General features: G+C 31.6%; 1 protein-coding gene across 1 annotated transcript in view; it reads left to right on the top strand.

Annotated features, from left to right (window-relative positions):
* The window catches only part of LOC108749156, a 104,758-nt gene extending 89,303 nt beyond the window's left edge, over nt 1-15,455 (top strand). The window contains exon 3 of the mRNA XM_018487691.1: nt 15,179-15,455. Coding sequence (XP_018343193.1) covers nt 15,179-15,455 — 277 coding nt within the window. The remainder of the gene's footprint in view (nt 1-15,178) is intronic.
* Nucleotides 15,456-20,811: the final 5,356 nt, after the last annotated feature.

Genomic DNA, 20,811 nt, shown 5'->3' with positions numbered 1-20,811 from the left:
AAATATAAAAAATTACCTATAAGGATTTAAAAAAAAAGTATGAAATATCAAAGAGAAAAATCAATTTTTTTATAATTAATTAACGATATGTCACAAATTAATAGATGGTAGCTATTATATATGGTGAGTAAGACATGGGCTCATTATAAAAACGATAGAACGAATCTTATAGTTTTCAAACGAATCAAGATCGTATTGTTGCGATTTTTCTGATTTTTCTGATTTTAGCGAAAATTTAAATTCAGTTTTAATGAAAATGTCTTTAAAACTGAAAATCTTAGGACAAAATCAATATTTTTTCGTCATTAATTGACGATATTTTGCAAATTAATTGACAAAGGTAATTGGGGCACTCATTAAAAAAAGCAGTAGAGTCTTAGCTTTTTAATCGAGACCAAGATTATCCTACGATTTTTTTGTATGAAAATATTGACGATTACACCGATTCTTGATTTTGATTAAGTATCAAACATGGCCAACGCGTACGTCGATGGCGAAGGTATCATATTTCAAAGCACATGTAGTACATGTTTTCACACTTTTTTTTGCAGCCACCTGTTACTTAAGGTACCAACTACAAGCAAAAAGTGAAACGTGGTCTCCTTCTTTTACATCAATGTGCTCGTGTGCCCGATTTTCAAAACGCTGTAACTTCACGAAAAATAAACGTAGAGACATAAGACAAACACCAATTTTTTTTATATCGCGTTTTGTAGTTTACGCTGAATATATACATATTTTTATTATGACAAATATGCGAATATGTCTAGTAAATTAGAAGAGTCTAACAGCGAGTTAAAAACTTTAAAGATTTTATTTAACATGTTTACTTTTTCAAGTTACTTATAAAGTAAATTTAAAAAATAAATTTATGATTAGTTTATTGTGATGGATTAAAAGATCGTATTTTATATAGTTTAAAGTTTAACTTCTTTTACAAAGGTTAAATAATAAAGAGCACACAGCCACGACTAAGGATGTAAATAAATTATATATTATTTAAAAACAATTTCATAACAATAAGTAGATACATACGTTTCAGTCAAGATTTGACCCTCTTCAGTACAATTAAAATGAATACGTTAAACATTAAAACTAAATACACAAGTCAACTGATAAATGTAGTGATAGCTAGTAACAAAAATTATTATTTCCTTATAATACAGTATTAATCGCAATCGATCAAAGTAAATTAACTTCTTTTCTCTTAATTTACTTTAACTATATGTTTTTAATATATTATTAAAATAAATCAAAACAGTGGCCCATAATTTCAAAAATTTAAATTAAAAATGATTAATATTTGAAAATATTCATATTTTTTATTTTTCGCAGATTATATACTCAAGCTTAAATTACTATTATAGAAACTCAGAATAATATATATTGTAATATGTTTAGAATACGTGCATAACTGTTTAATAAAATGCAATAAAAAACAAAATATATAGTTCTTGACGTTTTGACATATACAGACTTTCATATTAAAATCGCAAATGGTAGCGGTCGTTATTGGAATCTTATGAATCTCCTTAACTTCTCCAGAATGATTAATGATTGAATAAACTGTGATAAAAGTTTGTTCAAAGAGCCCAACAATCGATGGTCTGCGCCACGATGAATTGCTTCGTCGTGCGGTTGAGTGAGCGATTGGACTACAGCTGCGATAACGTAACGAAAACGCTAATTTAATCATTTGCAAATGGTTTCTCCCAGATATTTTGCAGCAAGGCGATTGGGATTCGTTGACCGAAAACGAGAAGCAGACTTTGTTTGAAACGATAGTTTTTTATCTTTTTCCTCATCTTCAATATTCTGCATTCGTTTTCTTTGCTCTTTCTCTCTCTCTCTCTCTCTCTCTCTCTCTCATTTTCTTAGTACTTAACAATACAAGTGACTCGCTGACTAGCAAGTAAAACGACTCGGTATATAACTATAGATTATTAATAGACATGAAAATATTTAGATATAACAACATTATAGATAAATTTACAAGATTAATAAGCAATTATTAATATCTCTTCTTTGTTGAATTATTGTTTTCATGTATTGTATATATCTGCAAAATATATTGTATGTAATAATCTCTAATAATTCGCAAATAATTTCCGTACTGTGAAAACATATTAGTTCTAGACTATGACATTTTAATGCGAGTCGGACACGCCAAGCATTTTCTGGACTGTACACTGCACTGCACTATACTGCAGTGCAGTACAGTACAGTGCAGTGCACTGCAGTTCAGTGCAGTCTGTTATAGACCATCTGATTGTGAGTTTAAGTGCGTCTTGCAGTGTTTCCTTTGGCAGAACATCAAAGACATTCTGCCGAACGCAGACAATAAATTCACCGTTGAATCGCGCGATTTGGTTACGCATTTTCCTTTGTGCTCGATTTTGAGACACATTTCCGGACGTATTTTTTGTCTTTCACGTTATCTGAGCGGATATCATTCTCTTCCGAACGTTACGTTATAGAAGAGAACTGAATATTCGAGTGCATGCCTATGTGCCGCTTCTTCTAGAAGAATAATTGATGTCAACTACATCTACTTGTGATCGAAGCTCGCGAAGACCGGGCGCATGGAAGAACTTATATACGAGCATTACGAGCGCACGTCTATTCTACTACGAAGTTATAAAAGTTACAATATTATCGGCGCGGAAGAGAGAGTTAAAAGCGTAAGAAGAACAAAGCGGTCCACAATGGTGCCCTTCGATATCGGGCCACGTAAACTCCGTTGATTCGTGATCGCTGAACGGTTCCCAGGCAGTGCTTTTTTATCCGATCTTGGAGTAAAAACTTTCTTTTCGGGTAAAGTTTCGAGCGATAGCCAAACAACCGATTTTCCATTGTGTCGTTGTTTGCTTTACCATCTTAGGGAGTTACTTGGCGTTTCTCAGATGGTTTTCACGCTCGTCTGACTCATGATCGATCTCTCGATATTCTGCGGCGCCTAAAAGCTCGGCGTCTATGGACTACATATTAACGCGATTCGTAATGCGCCGAAAGTGAGATTAATAATAAAGCGCGATAAATTCAAGATAACAGTCGTTAATTGTAAAATGAACTTTTTATCAAAAAGCTTCGCTTTTTATCATTACTTTTGTCCCGTGAGTATTACAATGAAATATCATTCGATTTTCATGATTGCTGTTGATTGCATTCGAATCTGAGATTTGAATGCATATTCCTGCATCCATGGAAAAGAATTCCGTATCCGAACTCTTATTATTTCTCGATTTATCCAAATAAAATCGATATAGAGACAATCGTATTTATTGTTAACAGGGGAAAATTATACTCTTAGATGGAAAATTCTTAAATCTAAAATAAAATGATCTTGGACATCGATTTTCTAAAAGTCTTAACTTAAGAGGTTCCTCTTCATTGAGCGCACTCAGGAATATCCTTAGATGGATACTCCTGCATGAGTAAATCTTTCTACTACGTCAAGGTAGAAATTCAGTCGGGGATTATGAAATTAATCATTGGTAAAATATCTGTGCATACAAAGAAAATTACTGCGCATTCAATTACGGATAGCATAACGAGTGATTGGAAATTTCAACACTGATTCCATATAATTCCATTTCCATTATTAAAAAATAAACAAATCTGATTATTAATATTATTCCTTTTTGTGATAAAAAGCAATTCTTTAAGATATATATATTCTAATAAGATATAAATATATATATTCTAATAAGATATAAAAATATGTAAGCACGGTAATATAATAGAAGAAAATAAAAAATATATTATACTTTTATACAACAAAATTGACGTGCTCTAATTTTTTAGATAAAATATGACATATATGTATGTGTGTATGTGCGTTCAGTTTTGTTAAAAAATATTAGATACCTATTATATATTTTTTTATTATTAGTCTAAAATATCATAAACAATTTTTTTAAATAAAACATTAAATAATGATTAATAAGGTATTTAATATTTTTGTACCAAGACTGTAGGTGTGGCTGTTTAAGTAAATAAAGATTCATTAGAGAAACGAAAATGCACGTCGAAAATTTATACATGGAGAGAATTTTCTTTTAAAATTTATTCTGAAAATATGGTAGTCGTGGTGTAATATAATATTTAAAAAATTTTTACCATGCACTTCAGTAAAATTAATCAAACTTATTTTATACTTTATTGTTGTTTTATTAATGAATGAGAGAGATTTACATCAAAATTCTTCGAAATACAAGGTTGTCCTACAACTATCATATTTTCAGAGTAAACTAAGAAAAAATTCTTTTCGTGTAGCTATGGTTTTTGTAACAATAAATGATTTAGTTAATATACAGAAAGTAGGAATTCTATAACTGTTCCAATGTACGCAAAAGCTGCCACTTTTCTTATCTTACATGACGGCGGTAAACAAAATTATCCTTCACGATTTCATCCGTGCGAACATATCGAATAAGTGCACCTACCGTAAATTCAACAGCAACCTTTACAATTACTAGAATATTCTAAATAGAAATTTACAGCTCCTCTTATTCGAGCGAATTAATTACAACGATACTTTATAGTGATGCAACGCGCTTGCGATGCTTCTTTGCAATTTATTCATTAGGTATAAATTTAATTATTTTTATAAATAAATGTACAGGTGCGCGATTTATTTAGTACAGATAAATCTAGTTTTTATATACGATTCTTTCTACTTTTCATATCCATAATTCTGAAATAAAAAATTGGAAATTATATATTCTGAACTACATTCATAAATTTTATTATACCAAATTTTTATTGTACAATTTTACATACTAAAGAAGTTAAACTTTTTTTAATCTTTTGTGAATGAGCGACTTGTAATTGCATTATTTTATTTTGTAAACGGCTCAATTCGATTTGTATGAAACTCGGCTCATGGATTAATTTGATAGTGCTTTATTCGAATCTAAGATTAAAAATAAAAAATAGTCCAATATGGTAAATAGAATTTCAAGAAAATATCATAAAACTCAGTTTTAAGGAATATTTAATTGCAAAATGTATATAACATCAATTTACCGGTTTTGCTTTATTTGAAGTTTATCAGCGCTACGTAAATAGTTAGTATTCATTTTTAAAGTGACTTTCAAATTCTAATTCTAAGCCATGTGACACTCAATCGTTCATTGGAAGATTTTCGAAATTCAACATTTTTTAGCTACATTCCAACATAGTGATACCAACAGACTCCTAAATCGAGTTTTATATAATCATATTATTTTTTAAAAATTAGAATTTTAAAATTTTACGACCAGAATCGAATTCAATAGTCCAACCCTTAAAAAAACAATATCTTTTTCAAGTTTCTTTGTTAAAAAGTTTCCGCTATCAAACAGATACAATTTTTCTGAATAACACAAATGATAAAATATTTACGTGTATTTTATGTGCAATTTAAGAGAGAAGATATATGTTACAAAAAATATTTGTGTCACAATGTTCCTATTTATGATAATACGTATTTTACAAATATTATCGTAATGATTATAATCTTTATAAATTATTTCTTTCAAAAGCATATAAATTCTCTTAAAGTCTCTAAATGCTCTATGTCGTCCGTAATTGAGCGACAATACAGCGATTTCTTCCGTACGTGCGGATGTCTTAGCAACCTGACTCACAAAGGAGAATACTTTTGGCTTTATTACGAGAATAAATCGGACCGATCAGGAATGATATTTCTCGATACAGAAAGCTGACGCGGATATTCTTTCACACAGGGACTTTATTTCGCATGGACGATGCCGCTAGGCAGAAATCAAACGAACTTTATCCGGGATACTCAGAATCCGATTATATCCACTCTGTCAATTTCTTCCCTGCAATCTTCACAATCTATATACGCTGCTTTCTTTCTCTTTTTTTCTCTTGAGATAACTGGCCACGAGAAGGTGAAATTTAATGCGAGAAATTGGAAAGACATATGCGAAAAGATTGGAATCGATATTATGTTGCCTTTTTATTAATATCTTATTAATTTTATTTTGATTATTTTTTATTAATACGCTTTATAATTTATTTTTCTCTTTCTATCTATTTAATGTTTAAAATCTGTAAAACGGACATTAATTATATAGGCATTAATTGGTTTCGTCAAACCATGCCCATTTATAAACAAAAGGTGTATACATAAAAATAAATAAAAATTGATCTTTACCTTTGTACTACGTCATTGCTTTATTATAAAAATGGAATCAGTTTATTTATAAATAAATTATTAATGCCACCGCAGAACCGTTTTCAACGTGGGCGCGATAATAATCTGCAAATTAACGCTAGAAATTATTAATTTCCCAGGTTCTGCTCGCGACACCAGTGCGGTCGATGCATTTATTATGGTATAATGACATCGTCGGTCCATTTCGCAAAGATTTCCCAAGAGCGCGAAGCTTCTCATTTCGCCGACGCACAAAATCTGCCACCCTTGGATAGTGCTGTCGGCGGGATAGTTACAGCTATCCCTCTTTGTAACAGTATCTACATCGAATTGTATTCGCAACGAAGTTGAACAGCAATTTTCTGTCAATCGACACTCGTTCGCTCTGTGACAAAATGCATTATCCGTAACTGTAGTCCCATTGCATGTCGCGGATACGTATATCTAATGGCGTATGTTTCGTCATGAATAAAACAACCCTTGCCGGTGGAAACCTTTGCGGCGGATAGTCTCTACTACGGTGGAAATATTCATATTTCATGTGACTTCGGGATTATATCTCAAAGCGCCACATTAACGTACAAAATTCTACGAATAGCGTATATCAATAAAATATCATGGATATTTGCAAGATTTCGCAAGCTACTTGAGTATTATACTCGAAAAGTTTATGATGAGGTTCACTTCGAAGAAAAATAAATGGAAGGCAACATAAAAATTGAATTAGAAAATATATTTTTAATGAAATAAATTTTGAATCGAACGTGTCCTTTGAAATGTGACTTTGAAATGTAAATGAAATTGATTTGGTTTCAGTCGAGATTCTCATTCAATAATTAATGTAGTTCGTGCAATTTTTTCATTATTTCCCAAGCTAGCTTTGTGGTATTAATACGACATTAGCTGTTGGGGCGGATGTCACGTGACATTTTCGAGGATGCATCAACCAGAGTGCATGTTCGCGGTCAGTCACGTTCTTGCATTGACTCCCCTTCAATTTATTCACTTATCGCGACATGACGGGAGCATCGTGGGCCGCATATTAACGATGAACATCTCGCCTCAAATAGAACGAGTATTCACGCGGACGTTGCATCCGGCCGTCCGCTCCGGAGCGGGAATTTTAAGCTTGAGAGGCTTTTTAAGCTTGTAAACGAGGTGCTCTCGGTACACGGTCTGTAACATATAATGTTAATATAACTTTGCCTGGTAATGCGGAAACCCGGACGCAAAAAAAAAAAAAACAGACCATCGTCGTCGCTTTCTCGGATGCTGCATGACTTTCTTATGCAACTGACGTATAATTGCAACGCTCGAAAATGTACAGCTGTACTTTTATGCGGTGTTAAAACTTATGCTCTTAATCGCGTGAATTTATTTTGCATTGCAAAGTAAATTAAATCGTGAAGTTTTGCGTCAGATACTTGCGTTATATGTGTGTTATTAATTTTTTATTTAACACATGGATAATTTTAATATAAAATTAATTAAATTTATTTATTTATTATATTTGTAGTTCCAAAAATAAGTCCAGTACAAATGAAATGTCTATGTAAGCTTCCGTAATAGTAAATATATTTAAACTTGTACTCGATCTCATCGAGTATAACAATCACACTGAAGAAAACTCAAATCTAGACTCGAAACATCTGCAACTAACTTTATTTGACGAGTACGTTTCAATTGTTTACTTTATGAACCGTTTACATGGATACTTTATTTGTGCTGAATTAATTCATTGTTTACTTTTATTACTCCTATTGCTACAGCTTCCCTTTTCATTGATTTCAGTACAAAGTTTATAAGCTATAATGTTATTGAAGCTACAGATAGCTTCGACAAACTTCAACAACTGTAGACCAAGTTATATTACAACATGGAATATATTATATCAGATCAAGAGTTGAGAAATTTTGGACTAAAAACGCTAACTCAGAGAACCAATCTCTGAGCGAAACTACTTTAACGGGCCTTCCGGTCTGTCACCATAAGTCATTAATACCCGTCCACCAAACGATATATGCAACACGTGCGACTCCGTTCGCTGTGATTTATGCAACACCATGCCCGGTATTACTTTTGCCACTCTGATTTATTTCGGTCCTTTTCTTCGTACCTGCAAAGGCTGGTACGTTCATGAATCATGCACGCTATTATATGCAACCCGAACAATAGTCTTAAAAAAATAAAAACAAATTCACGCCTCTCGATGAGCACGTTCGTCGAATTTCCATAGGCACCTGTTGGGTTGGATTTTGCACCGTCCGCAAAATTATTCTTCGTATCCGCATCTTTTGCGCTCACGCGAGCGACAAGAATATTCGCTACTCAAAGTTTGTTGAAGAACAAGCGTGTTCTGTGGAAACATTGAATGCCGTTCAAGAACATGACAAATGGGATATCTTAAAGTCTTCGTAGTCGTGTAAACGTTCGACAAGATACGACTGAGATACGATCCAAGAATGACCCTGTATCTATCTCATTTTCTCATTTACCTTTGTCAAAGATTATCTTGCTTAACAACGCACATTCATTAATAATGTGTAATCACTCGCTAATTAGAAAGCTATCTGCGCATGTTAAGGAAATATGTAGGTATATCTACAAGAGAGAGAGAGAGGGGCGTATAATCTTTGCAAAAAGTAATTAAGATTGAAAACTTATACTTTCTACAGGAAAAAAAATGTTATATACATACAAGAAAGTTTAATAAGATCAATATATTTATATTTAACAATAAAAGTATATTTATAATTTAAATAATTCATTTTTTTCTTATTGAAAACTTTTTAGGTCTACTTTTTTCACAGAAATAATTTATCTGAATTCTAAATCGCCGCCAACTTTTTATATTATTTTAAAATATAGTATAAGAATAATTTTTTTTATTTTGTTAAAAAATAAAGAAAATTTCATTAATCTCTTCTCATATTTTTTTATATTTTTATCTTAATGTTTTTAATAAGATAAATTAATGATTCTACCGATGATATATGCTGTAATTTCTTCAATCTACGTGAAGTGGATTCTAAAAAATACAGAAAAACGAAAGGAGAGAGTGCGCACCGCGAGTAAACAGGATTAGCTAACTTGTGCATTTATTACAATATCGTGCACCTCGTGCTCGTTGATATATACGATATAACGGTTATCGGATATTCTGGCACTTTGAAACAGACTTATTACTCAATCAGAAGTGAATATGGTGGCATCTGATTTGACTGACAATTACATTTCAAATTGCCCTCTAAATTGGCCCGTGTAATTGCACCCCCAAGATGTAATTAAACCGATAGCCGTTTTCGCGGGTTTCGCCAGAAGATCTAATGGTAATTTCGTGCAACTGCTCTGTCAGCGGACCTTACTACAGCAATCGTGAATCAGCCGTTTGATTCATATGTATTTGCATTCTCCTTCTAAAAGAAGGCGAGCATGAGAATAAAGCAAACGAAAGTACATTGAATAGAAGAAAAATGGGAATGTAAATCATGGATTTACAAACTTCTTAAACTTTATGACTCTTAAAAAACATTAAACCTAGTTTTAATGATTAATAATTAATATTATTAATGTGTTCTTTTTGTAATGGATTTAACTTCATATCAAATAATATTAAAAAAAAACTGGGTACATATTGTGTTTGAGGTGTCATGTATAAATAACTCTAGATTTGGATAATAAAAATTATGTTATTTTTCGTACAGGTCTTATTTTTGCTTAATTTCTCGGTTTTGATTACTTATCTGCAAAATGTAGACTATTTTTAGCTATTATATGAATATATACTTATATAGCTACAATAACATTTCACAAAAAGGTTAGAGAGAAAATATAACTTATTGGAATATTATTCATATACTCGTATATATAATTGCTTCACAATGATATCGACTATCTATTGAGAATGCAGAGAATGTAATATGAGAATGTGAATATGATATTCATTTTCTTTCCTATTTTATACATTTCATTCCTCTTTTTGATGCAACTACATAATCTCGTTTCATATTATAATGTCCTACATAACTTCATACACACGCGTATAAGTCTTAATATTTGGGAAGTATAAACAGATATAAAATTACAAATTTTATATGATCTCATATTGCATTTCTCATCTCTACGTTTAAAGCTATGACCTTTTTCCCTGCGCAAATTATATTTATACTGCTTTATAAGTACTGTAATGTAATGTAGTAATAAGTCTGTTTTTTATTGTTGCACTTTCTGAACTGGTACGTAGTACAATAAGTTGAAGTGAAACAAATATACGTTTGTTTCACTTCAACTTATTGCACCGGTTCAGAATGCAGCAATAAAAAAACATATTTAATGTCACATGAGAGGCTCATTACAAACAGAAATATAAAATAGTCATAATCATATGCAGAGAATATAACCATAATTTATTACGTAACGTGTTATTCTAGAAATGCAAATTAGTCGACATTTTTTTCCGAATTTAATATCGACTTTTCTTGTAATAAATACAATACAAAGAACATCGTGCTTATATCACGTTAATCTTACACTGCCATATAATCGATATTGTGTTGCATCTTTTTGAGCTGGTCAAGAATCCTTTAACAATCTTAATGCTAATGTTATAGCGCTATTAAACTTCAAACATAGTGTAATCACGTCATTTAAACAAACATGAAACTCATTGAGGCTTTCCTGAGTAAAGGTGCATTATCTAGCAAAGCGTAATCCGAATGCTCGTAATGAATTCTTTGTGCAGCGAGCAATGCCTCGTATATAATGACGCGAATGCGTCCCAGAAAGCATTGTTGATTTTAACGTAAACAAGCATTTGTAGTAACAAGATCGCATTTCGACGAGAGATCGCGACAAGAATCGGCTGGCAAGAATAAAGGGAGATTCTCTTTTCATAGAATGAACACGCTATTTGTCTCTTTCGCTGGCAACAAAAGGAGGAAGAACCGAGAGACCTTGCAACTTATGCACACCCGTTGGAAGCTGCGACGGTATAGATGAAGCAAAGAAGCACTACCGGAAAAAGTAGTCCAGAGACATTCATCTTCCTGAATAAACACGAACATGGAAGACAACTGACTTGTAACGATACTCTGCTCTCTTCTCCCGCTGAATCCCTTTTTCTCCTCCTTTACCATCTTTTGTCGCTACCTATCAGTCCGATCGCGACCGCCTCCTTTTCTCCATCGTCGTTCTGCATCAGACCATTCGATAAGAGGCCAAGGAAATTTCGTCCGACCTCGTCTCGTTCAAACGAGATCTCCCCATTTTTCTCCGACCAGATCGGCCGTCGTGACGAATACCGCCTTTCATCGTGACTGGCGGAAATGGCGGCATGGAAAATCCGTCGTAAAGCTTTATGCGATTTCAGTGTCCTTCGGACAGTAAGAAGGGCGTGCGGGCGGTGGGATGAAAGGTGCCGCTGGTAAAGAATCGACGACACGTAAGAGGATAGTATGAGATCGGACGCGCGTTGCAGCGAATACATCGCAGGAGAGACGAGAAAAAGGCGACGGAAGATGCGACAGCGAGAAAATAATGGCACGGAGGAAATCGAGAAAGAGAGAGGACCGTGCGAGAGGAGAGATCATAGCGCGAGAAATGAAATCCGAGTGAATGCAGAAAGATGAAGAGAAGTATTGTGGAGGTGATCGAATCGAACCGGCGAAAGAGAATTGAGAGGAGGAAAGAAAAAGTAGTGAGCGGCGTTCGGCGGGTAGTATATCAGAAATTTATGGAAAGGGCAAGAAAGAGGGCGTAAAATGATACAATCTGACAGAGGAAGTAGAGAGTTATAAATCTAGAAGTGTCTTATAAATGAACAAAAACATGTTATAGAAAGCTATTACACACGCGGAAATTCAGTCTGTTTGAATTACCGTAACTAATTGTAAGTTATTTTTAAGTTTTTGCGATAGTATATGCGATAGTATACGCGAAATAATGAGAGAAGTTGATTGTCGAACTTTGGAGACTTATCCTCCTAATTACTTCAAGGTTAAAGAAAAAAGAGAAAATATGTGGTCGTAGATTTGGAGAAATGTTGCTGGAAGAAACAATTGTGCAACAAAAGGTAATAAAAACTTGATAAACATTATACGCACTTTAGCCAGTAAGATATATTGTAACAGGTTAACTTATGATTAACCTGATGTTTCATTCGATATCATCATAGATGAAGCCCATTGGATAAAACATCAGGTTAAGCCTAACTACAAGTTAACCAGAAAATGAAAAACTGGGTCTTAACAATTTTTGTAAAAGTGATGAAAATTAATACGTAATAAGACGGGACACGAACGACCCATCAGATTTAATTTTTGTGTGTAATGAAGGACTGGAAAATCATGTACACAAAGGAATGTTATATACAGTCGATATATAACATTATGCAGACGTTATTAAACGTGCGTTATTATTATTATACAACTCTCAATATTATTCAGCGCGTTTGTACGCACGCTTACATAGCAGGCCGCATTGCTGCGTAGATTTTTAGTATGTATCGTACTGTTGATCAATGAGTGAACATATATTTACAAGTGTTTATGAGCGCCTGCAAAATCCAGTACAAGATGTATGAGTACGTTCCATTTGTCCCATGTACACGTGAACAATTCGCTATTCGCGTCTAAAGCTATCGGCCTATTGGTAATATCGTTTGTTAGCGTAGTTTGATCATCGTGCTCAGTGATACGCACACACATACATATATATGCACGCGTATGTACAAGGTATCAAACAGTTCCTAGTTAAAATAGCGTTGTTCGATTATGAGATATAAGCGGCAGGAGCGAGATAGATACAAAACGCGGAAGCAAATACGGATAATTTAAATATGCTTTAATTAAAGTCGGCATTTTTGCGTTTCTATAACGGTATATCGGTATAACTGTACATTGCAGTATTTTTGTTTTTTTGTTTTTTTCAAAAAAATAATTCGGTGAAAAAGGCTAACGATTACGACTCGCAATGTCGTTTTGCACAGCGAGTACAATGGAAGGAAAGCGAAAACGTTTAATATCTCGCGTCCACATATCGATGATTTATTTTTACATTGGGAACATCGCATGCCATTATCGAATGTAATAGATTTCATGAAACTTTCTGCTTTAATACGATTGCGTCAATTGTCGCAACGTTTTGGACAATAGTTCTTCGCGTTGTGCGTCCATTGAGAGAATACGCAAATAATATTTAGATTTTATTATTTCATAATTGAAAATTATGAAAATATCTTTATGAGAGTATTTATATATATTATTAACTTTTACGGGAAAAGCCATTATAGCGACACTGAAATAGTGTATTTTGAGGCAAAAAATACAATAAAATAATTGTAATGAATCTTATATAAGGAAATATTGTAAGATTTAAAAAATACACCCTCTTTAGAGTTTAAACAGTGCAGCATACAAACTCTATAATTTCACATTTAATCTGAATGTCTGTTCAGAAAATCTTGTAGATGAACTTGTCCATCTACAAGATTTTTCAGAAACATCTTAATTTTTTAAAATTCTGTTTTCGGCAATTAATACCCAAGGATCTTAAATCCACCGAGGCAAAGTATGAGCCAAATCAGTTGATCATAAAGGGATGAAAGGTCAATTTTAACGAAGTTCTTTCAACAATCTTTTCTAACAAGTTTTTTGCTGCACTGCTTACAAGGAAAGGAATTCAAGTGTTCTCCTCCGATTTTTTGATGAGCATTTAATATGTTGTTTTGTAGACAAAGATAAGGAACACTTTTTTTATACGTGCTCTGTCGCACTTTTAAGAGATGATACACCTTTTAGAAAAAAAATGGTTTTTTCTTTCAAAGCGAATACCATCGAAACTACAAAAAATAGAAAAAATGTTTCAAATAAAAGTGAAACATAGTTTCAAGAGTATTTTATAATAACAATTTAAAAAATTTTGTTTAAATAAGAAAATGTTTATTTATAAAAAAAAATTTTTTATAAATTTTGTTAAATTATAATTATTAAGTTCTCTTAAAATCATTCAATTATTACTTCAAATATTTTTTCTCTCTCTTATAGTTTTAATGATATTTATTTCAAAAGAAAAATGATTTTTTTTAAAGGGTATTCACCTCTTAAAGCTGCGATAGAACTCGTATAAAAAAGTGTCCCTTTTCGATTTTAAAACAACATATTAAAAGTTCATCAAAATTAAAACAGAATACTTGAGTACTTTTCCTTGTTAGTTATATTTTTTGCAAAGACTTTATTGTAATTTTTCAAAGTGTCACGTTTAATCGAGTAGAATTATCGCAATATATAAACTTTATTAATTTTATATTTGTTATGAGGAGATGTCGCGTTTCTTGTGAAACTGATAATGAAATTATAATTATTTTACATAGTATCTTCCTTCGTGCGTCATGTGCATATTAATTACAACCAGACTGTCGTTGTACTACTTTGCAAGTAGTGACAAAACTTCGTAATCAGGAAGATGTTTACTTTCATAAAGAAATAATTAAAATGCAAATGCATGCTTGGAACTCACCGTCATAAAATATGAAAATAACTTCCGTGTGCCTTAAGATATGATAAAGCTATAACTCAATAAAAACTTGTTTGGAAAATCAGAACCAACAGAATAAATTTCAATTTCTTAATCGTTTAACTCTTTGCATAATTCTGTTTATGGAATAAAGTATCTGCGTTTCCTGAACGACAAAGAGAATGAACGCGAGTAGCAATTAAACCATCCTTAATTATTCATTTATAAAATGAGTTTGCATTTAAAAAATTTCTCCACTAACAATATTTAATTATACATGCATTGCTTGCTAAGTTGAATGGCGTGCCATTTTGAAATATTAAACCAATGTGTAACAATACGTATAAAAATATAAAGCTGTAATACATCGGATAGTTTAGAAATTATACAAGGATTATATAAAAAAATGAAAGAATATTGAGATCTAGAATTTTTATGGCATAGTCTACATTGCGGCTATTTTTCGCGTTTGTAACTGTATTTTTCGCGTTCACTCAACAGAAACGAGCAACGTTTTGATTTTTCTACCAGAACATTCGCTGATGTGCTTGAAGAATATTACGCGATCGTGTACGCGCGAGAGAACGGTGATCTGGTTCACTCTGATGCGGCATTGACGGTAAGCTGGCTGCTGGAAGGCCAGGTGATGGGACATACGACTCTCGACGGTGCGATCTTCGGAGCTTTGAAGCTTTGGGAGCACGATCGAAAGCCATCGTGTCTCCCACCGACTGCCTCAATGGCGTCGGATTGGATCAAAGAGGCTCGTTGGGAATAGGCATGTTTACGAAGTACATACGCCCGTGTATGTACTAGCCCACGGTATATTCGAGTAAACCGATCCACATCGATATCCGCCGATGCTTAAGAGGTTTAAACGGTATTGGTATTCGAAATCTCTTTCTCTTTCCCTTCTTCTCTTCCTCTTTTTGTCTCTCTCGCACTCTGTATTAATCTGCACGTATATATTTTCTTCTTTCCTTTACATCTTTTCACTCACAGAATAAAACTTACGCCGAAATCTCTTTCAGTATGATATTTTCAATCATATCATTGAAATAATATTGTTGCTTATGTATAGGTAATTTAATATAGTACAGTAAGATAATTGATATTTCTTATATAATTGTGCATATTATATAATATATAATTCTTGGATGAATAAAATAATGGAATTATCTAAATTTGTTTCCCTGTTTTGTTCTTTCTCTTCGACTTATAAAAAATTTATAATAAAAGTGTCACATAAAGTTATCTTTTATCTAATAAAATTTTTGTCTTTGTTTCAGGTATGTACGAAATGAAGATTTGCAATTGATTCATTAAGTAAGATGGTCCTATCTGGTGAGAGTTAATAATTATAATCTATATTTGTCTATTAATTTTAATTTATTACATCTATTATTACTTAGTTAATATTTTTACAAAGGTAATTGCAAATAAGGCAATATAACACTTATAAAAAATTGAGCGACAATAACCCAACCAATTTCAAAATATCTCAAGCGTTTTATTTGGAAAAAATACGTAATATATGTGCATATTTATGCTTTATTTATTTAAAATTGCGAATCAAGATTTGTACAGAAAGAAAGATACGTTCCTGGGTGACAAGCTGACATTATTTGTAGCCATTTTGAAATTGGTTCAATATGACATCGTTCTCTTATTTTAAAAGTGACACAATTTAGAAAATCTGATTTTCGAATTATTATTATTATGAATGAATTAAATAAACATTAACTTATCAATACATCAAAAAGTTAACTTCATTTTTGCAAAATTATCAAAAATTCTCATAACTTAAATAGATGTTTTTTTAAAACGAAAATGATAAAAATGACATTTGATTAAAGAATACATATTCTTTTTACGGTTATTGGAATAATCAATAATTTCTGTCATTGAAAAATAATTTTTCATCTTTTCTAAAGAAAAAAACAATATTTTTAGCTGTCACTTTTTAAATAAGGAAATGTCAAAACTCACAAGAACAAGTATATTCCAATAAACTCATTAATTAATCAGTAACTGATGGTATTTCACAAATTACTGATTCGTTAATTAGTTTATTGAAACACTTTTTGTCAAGGAAACAACAAATATTTTTTCAAATTATTACTTGACCAAATAATCTGATATTATTTGTTGTTCTCTTAAAAATTGATCAAAATAATAATATTGCTATTAATATACAATATGATTCTCCTGTGAATGTTGAGAATTTAGTTCAACCACGTTAAATTGGTCTAGTAAAAGTGGATGGTCTTTTTCCACTGCCATGAATATTTCTCAGGGGGACTCAATCTTTGAAAGAATTTTCTTATTCTTCAATAGATGTAAAAATGCTCGTAGAATGTAAAAAAGTGCTGCTGATTTGACATACAATGAGATACAAGAAAGCATATCGATTATCAAGTGAGAGACAAGTTCGACAATCACGTCAATCGTTAAATGAAACCAAATTTGACAATCACTGTCTCTGCGGCAAGCTCGATCGTCTTCCGCAACGAGAAGTGTTTTACGAACCTTCATCAGTGTCGATATCGAACACCAAGCATCGCTCGTATAACACATATTGATTTTTCCTCTATTCTCTATCCCGTAATCCTCCGGCTTTCTTCTCTCTATCTACTTCCCTGCGCGCGTGTTTTTCTCGACTTCCGGTTGATTGCCGGTTTTCAATTCCGCGTCGCGTTTCCGTTCGCTTAATCGGTTTTAATTACGGTATTAGGTAGCCTACGGAGGAAAACCGATCCTAGTTAGGCTGCCATTCATCGCACGATGCGGAGCTGATTCTCGCTTCATTTTGTCGAGTATTCGGCAGTATTAGTTTCCACGACTTGTCAATTTATCGCTTGTCGAATTCATTACGATTTCACGCATTCACTATGAACGTTCAAATATCTATCTGCGCAACTAAAGAATACTTCTTTTTTAAAAATTCAGTTGAATTTACAGAATAAAAATTTCTTTAATTATTGATATGAGAGAGAAAGAGAGAGAGAGAGAGAGAAAACGAGAGAAAAAGAAATGACAATAAAACAAATCAAACCATATAAAGTCTCTTTTTAAATATTACCAATCTTTCTCTATAACTTGCTTGATTTGAAATTTTAATTCTGAAATTGGATTATTTTAATACGCGAATAGCAAAAAAATCCTCAAACGTGCGACGTAGATAAATTCGCTGATATATATTTTTTAAAACTATTTTTAAAACTATTTTTTTCATTTGTAATTAAAAAAAATGCCATACTTCTTTCTTATATCACAAAAGCTATTTTTCGACGTACGATTGAATAAACATTTAACAAACGTTCTAAAATGTTTTATTGAACTTTTCTATGTTTGCTCCATTTTCGTTCGTTTGAAACGAGCTATTCAGTCGTCAATGTTCGACACAGTATCTCTGATAATGATTTTGTGAGTTGGGTAATGAGCTAAATTTTTTGCTTGCTCAGTGTATCAACAAAGCACGTAAAGAAAGGACGAACTGAATGCAATCAGTTTTTATAGTTTTTTTTTTACTAATGTTGTTTGTGCTAATACTGTTTTTATACTGAATATACGCTATTTTCTGCACGTGCTTTTTTTATAATCCTCTCGCATCGCATCGAATGTTCTTTCTGTGTATGTACATTCATGACACCGAGTAATACAATTCTCTGAAATAACAAAATGGATTATTTTATTGAAGATATCAGCTTATACATGTATACTTTAAAATACTTAAGATTTTTAGTTATATAACATTTTAGAATATAAAATCAATTTTAATCGTGTTACATTATTTAAATAATCGGAATTATTGATACTTGAATACATCTCATGTGGAAAACGCACGAATATAAAGGATTTTTCTGCAAAAAGAAATTATATCTGCTTTGCATATTCCATGTGAGAGCAATGTTTTTTATTAGTATAATCAGTTATTGATGCAAAATTTGTTTTATCAAAGAATTTTATTGAACAAATTGTATTAATAAAAATACAAATTTAATATGATATTTTCTGTTAACGATAAAGAATATTTAATTTATTATTGAAGTGAAATGTAACACGTATTTAGAAAATATTGTAATAAAATATTACTATTAATATATTAAAAATATTAATAAATAATAATGAAAATATTAATATTAAAATTATTACTGTAACAAGAATTATTATAACAAAATAATTGATGTAGTAATTATTTTTAGCAAATCTATTTGCCAGTAACTAATGATATTTGCAAGTAAATCTTTTTTTGCCTATTTCGATATTAATTATTTAGACTAATTATTTAGATTAATTGATCAAATCTCTCTGTATGTGAGTTTACACATTTTAGAATTATTTTACCACATTTTATAAACTCAACTACCTCATTTTGAAACCGAAGATCGAATTCCGCATTGCAGAATCTCGTTGTCACAAGCGAACTCGTAACGATATTTCAATTAATTGTGCTAACTAGCGTGATGAAGTTTGCTTTTCGTGCTATTATTTACATAATCAATTTAATGTGTTCTCTTTCACGATTAACTTTTGCAAACATTACTTATGTGAAATTAGAACAATCATACAAATACATTTAGCATATACAAAAACGCAATCAGTCCTGTTTTATAAATAACATCTCGAAAGATATGTTGCAGTCTAAGCAAATGCTGAACCATTTTTCTATGTTGTGCTTGAACAGAAAACACTATTGGCTCTTCTTTTCTCCTTCTTTTCTTTTATTCCTTCTTTTTCTCTCCGTTTCTAAAAATCAGACATATCACAAATCGCGTTTACCTGGCGTAACACTTTTGATATAAAAAAAAAGGTAAATAGAGACCTGCCAGTGCACGATTTTTGTACAGCACCGAATGTCTGCACAGTGTTAGCACCGTGTGAAAATATGTTTTCACTATGATACTGTATAGCGATTTGTTTTCGAGCTGGGACGGCCAGCTGTGAGAGAGAAATAGTATTGTTGCTTAAAAAAATATAACAGAATTGATTATAATCCTTTTTTCTTTAATATATATAAATATATAAAAATACATTATTGCTATATTATTACAACTAGTTACGGTACAATAATTAACGCTTTGTTTTTAATCAGCTCAGTAGTTATTTTTTTAATTCCGTTAACAATTTATTATTTATTTTTTGTATTTATAATAGAGATGAACAAATATGAATCGTATATTTTTTAACACTAGAAATATCGAGCAGTTATTGACCGTTTTTATTTTTCAGATCAATATTAATATTTTTTGTATAAAAAATAAAAGTCTGAAATGTTTTTCACTTTTTAATAATTTTTGATAATAAATTGTTTCCTTTATATTGATAAAATATTTGGTTTTTTATTACTTTCTTTATTTTCATAGCAATTTATTTGCTTAATTCATTTAGTGAGTTGGTACTTCTAGTATAAAATATTATATTTTAAATCTCTCTCTCTCTCTCTCTCTCTCTCTCTCTCTCTCTCTCTGTCTCTCTCTGTCTCTCTCATGATTAAGTAATGTTACTATTTAGTGTATTGTGCATTTTTTATATTTAAGTTTTATATATAATTTTCTCATTAAAACTGCATTTAATCATTACTTATATTTTTAAAAAGAATCTGTTTGCAATTAATTGAAAATCAGAACATTTTGGAATCTATTAAATTTTAGCTAAGATAACCAGAATTTTGATTGATTTGATTCGTTAATTTTTTTTAATCAGACGTTGTTTACATTGTGATCAGTAAGATTTAGTGATGAAACATTTAACTATCGATATTTGTATTACATCTAGAACAAGATTCAATGCTTCGCGTAAACAGAGTTATTAATGTGTCTCGCGTAAAATCTCGTTAGTCAGCGACTTTCGTCTGATATACATATATTGACTATGAATTAGATTACCTATACTTTGTTAGCAGTTCGCAAAATTGTATTTCTCAAGATGATATATATCATTCGACGTCGTTGTTCGATTTGGATCGATCTGTCATGGGCAATTAAAGCATGGACTTTTTTGATTACAATATGCAGAATTGTTTGGAACACTTTGCTAGTCAAAACAACTATATAGTATTTTAATTTAATTTTTAACTACAACTGTAAAACCGTAGCTTTTTAACTACAGATTTGGCATTAAAATATTCCAAC

This window comes from Trachymyrmex septentrionalis, unplaced genomic scaffold (assembly GCF_001594115.1).
Source record: "Trachymyrmex septentrionalis isolate Tsep2-gDNA-1 unplaced genomic scaffold, Tsep1.0 scaffold27, whole genome shotgun sequence".
NCBI classification, from domain to species: Eukaryota; Metazoa; Arthropoda; class Insecta; order Hymenoptera; family Formicidae; genus Trachymyrmex; species Trachymyrmex septentrionalis.
The sequence above is the reverse complement of the archived record's forward strand: the minus strand, read 5'-3'. Positions and strand labels throughout refer to the sequence as shown.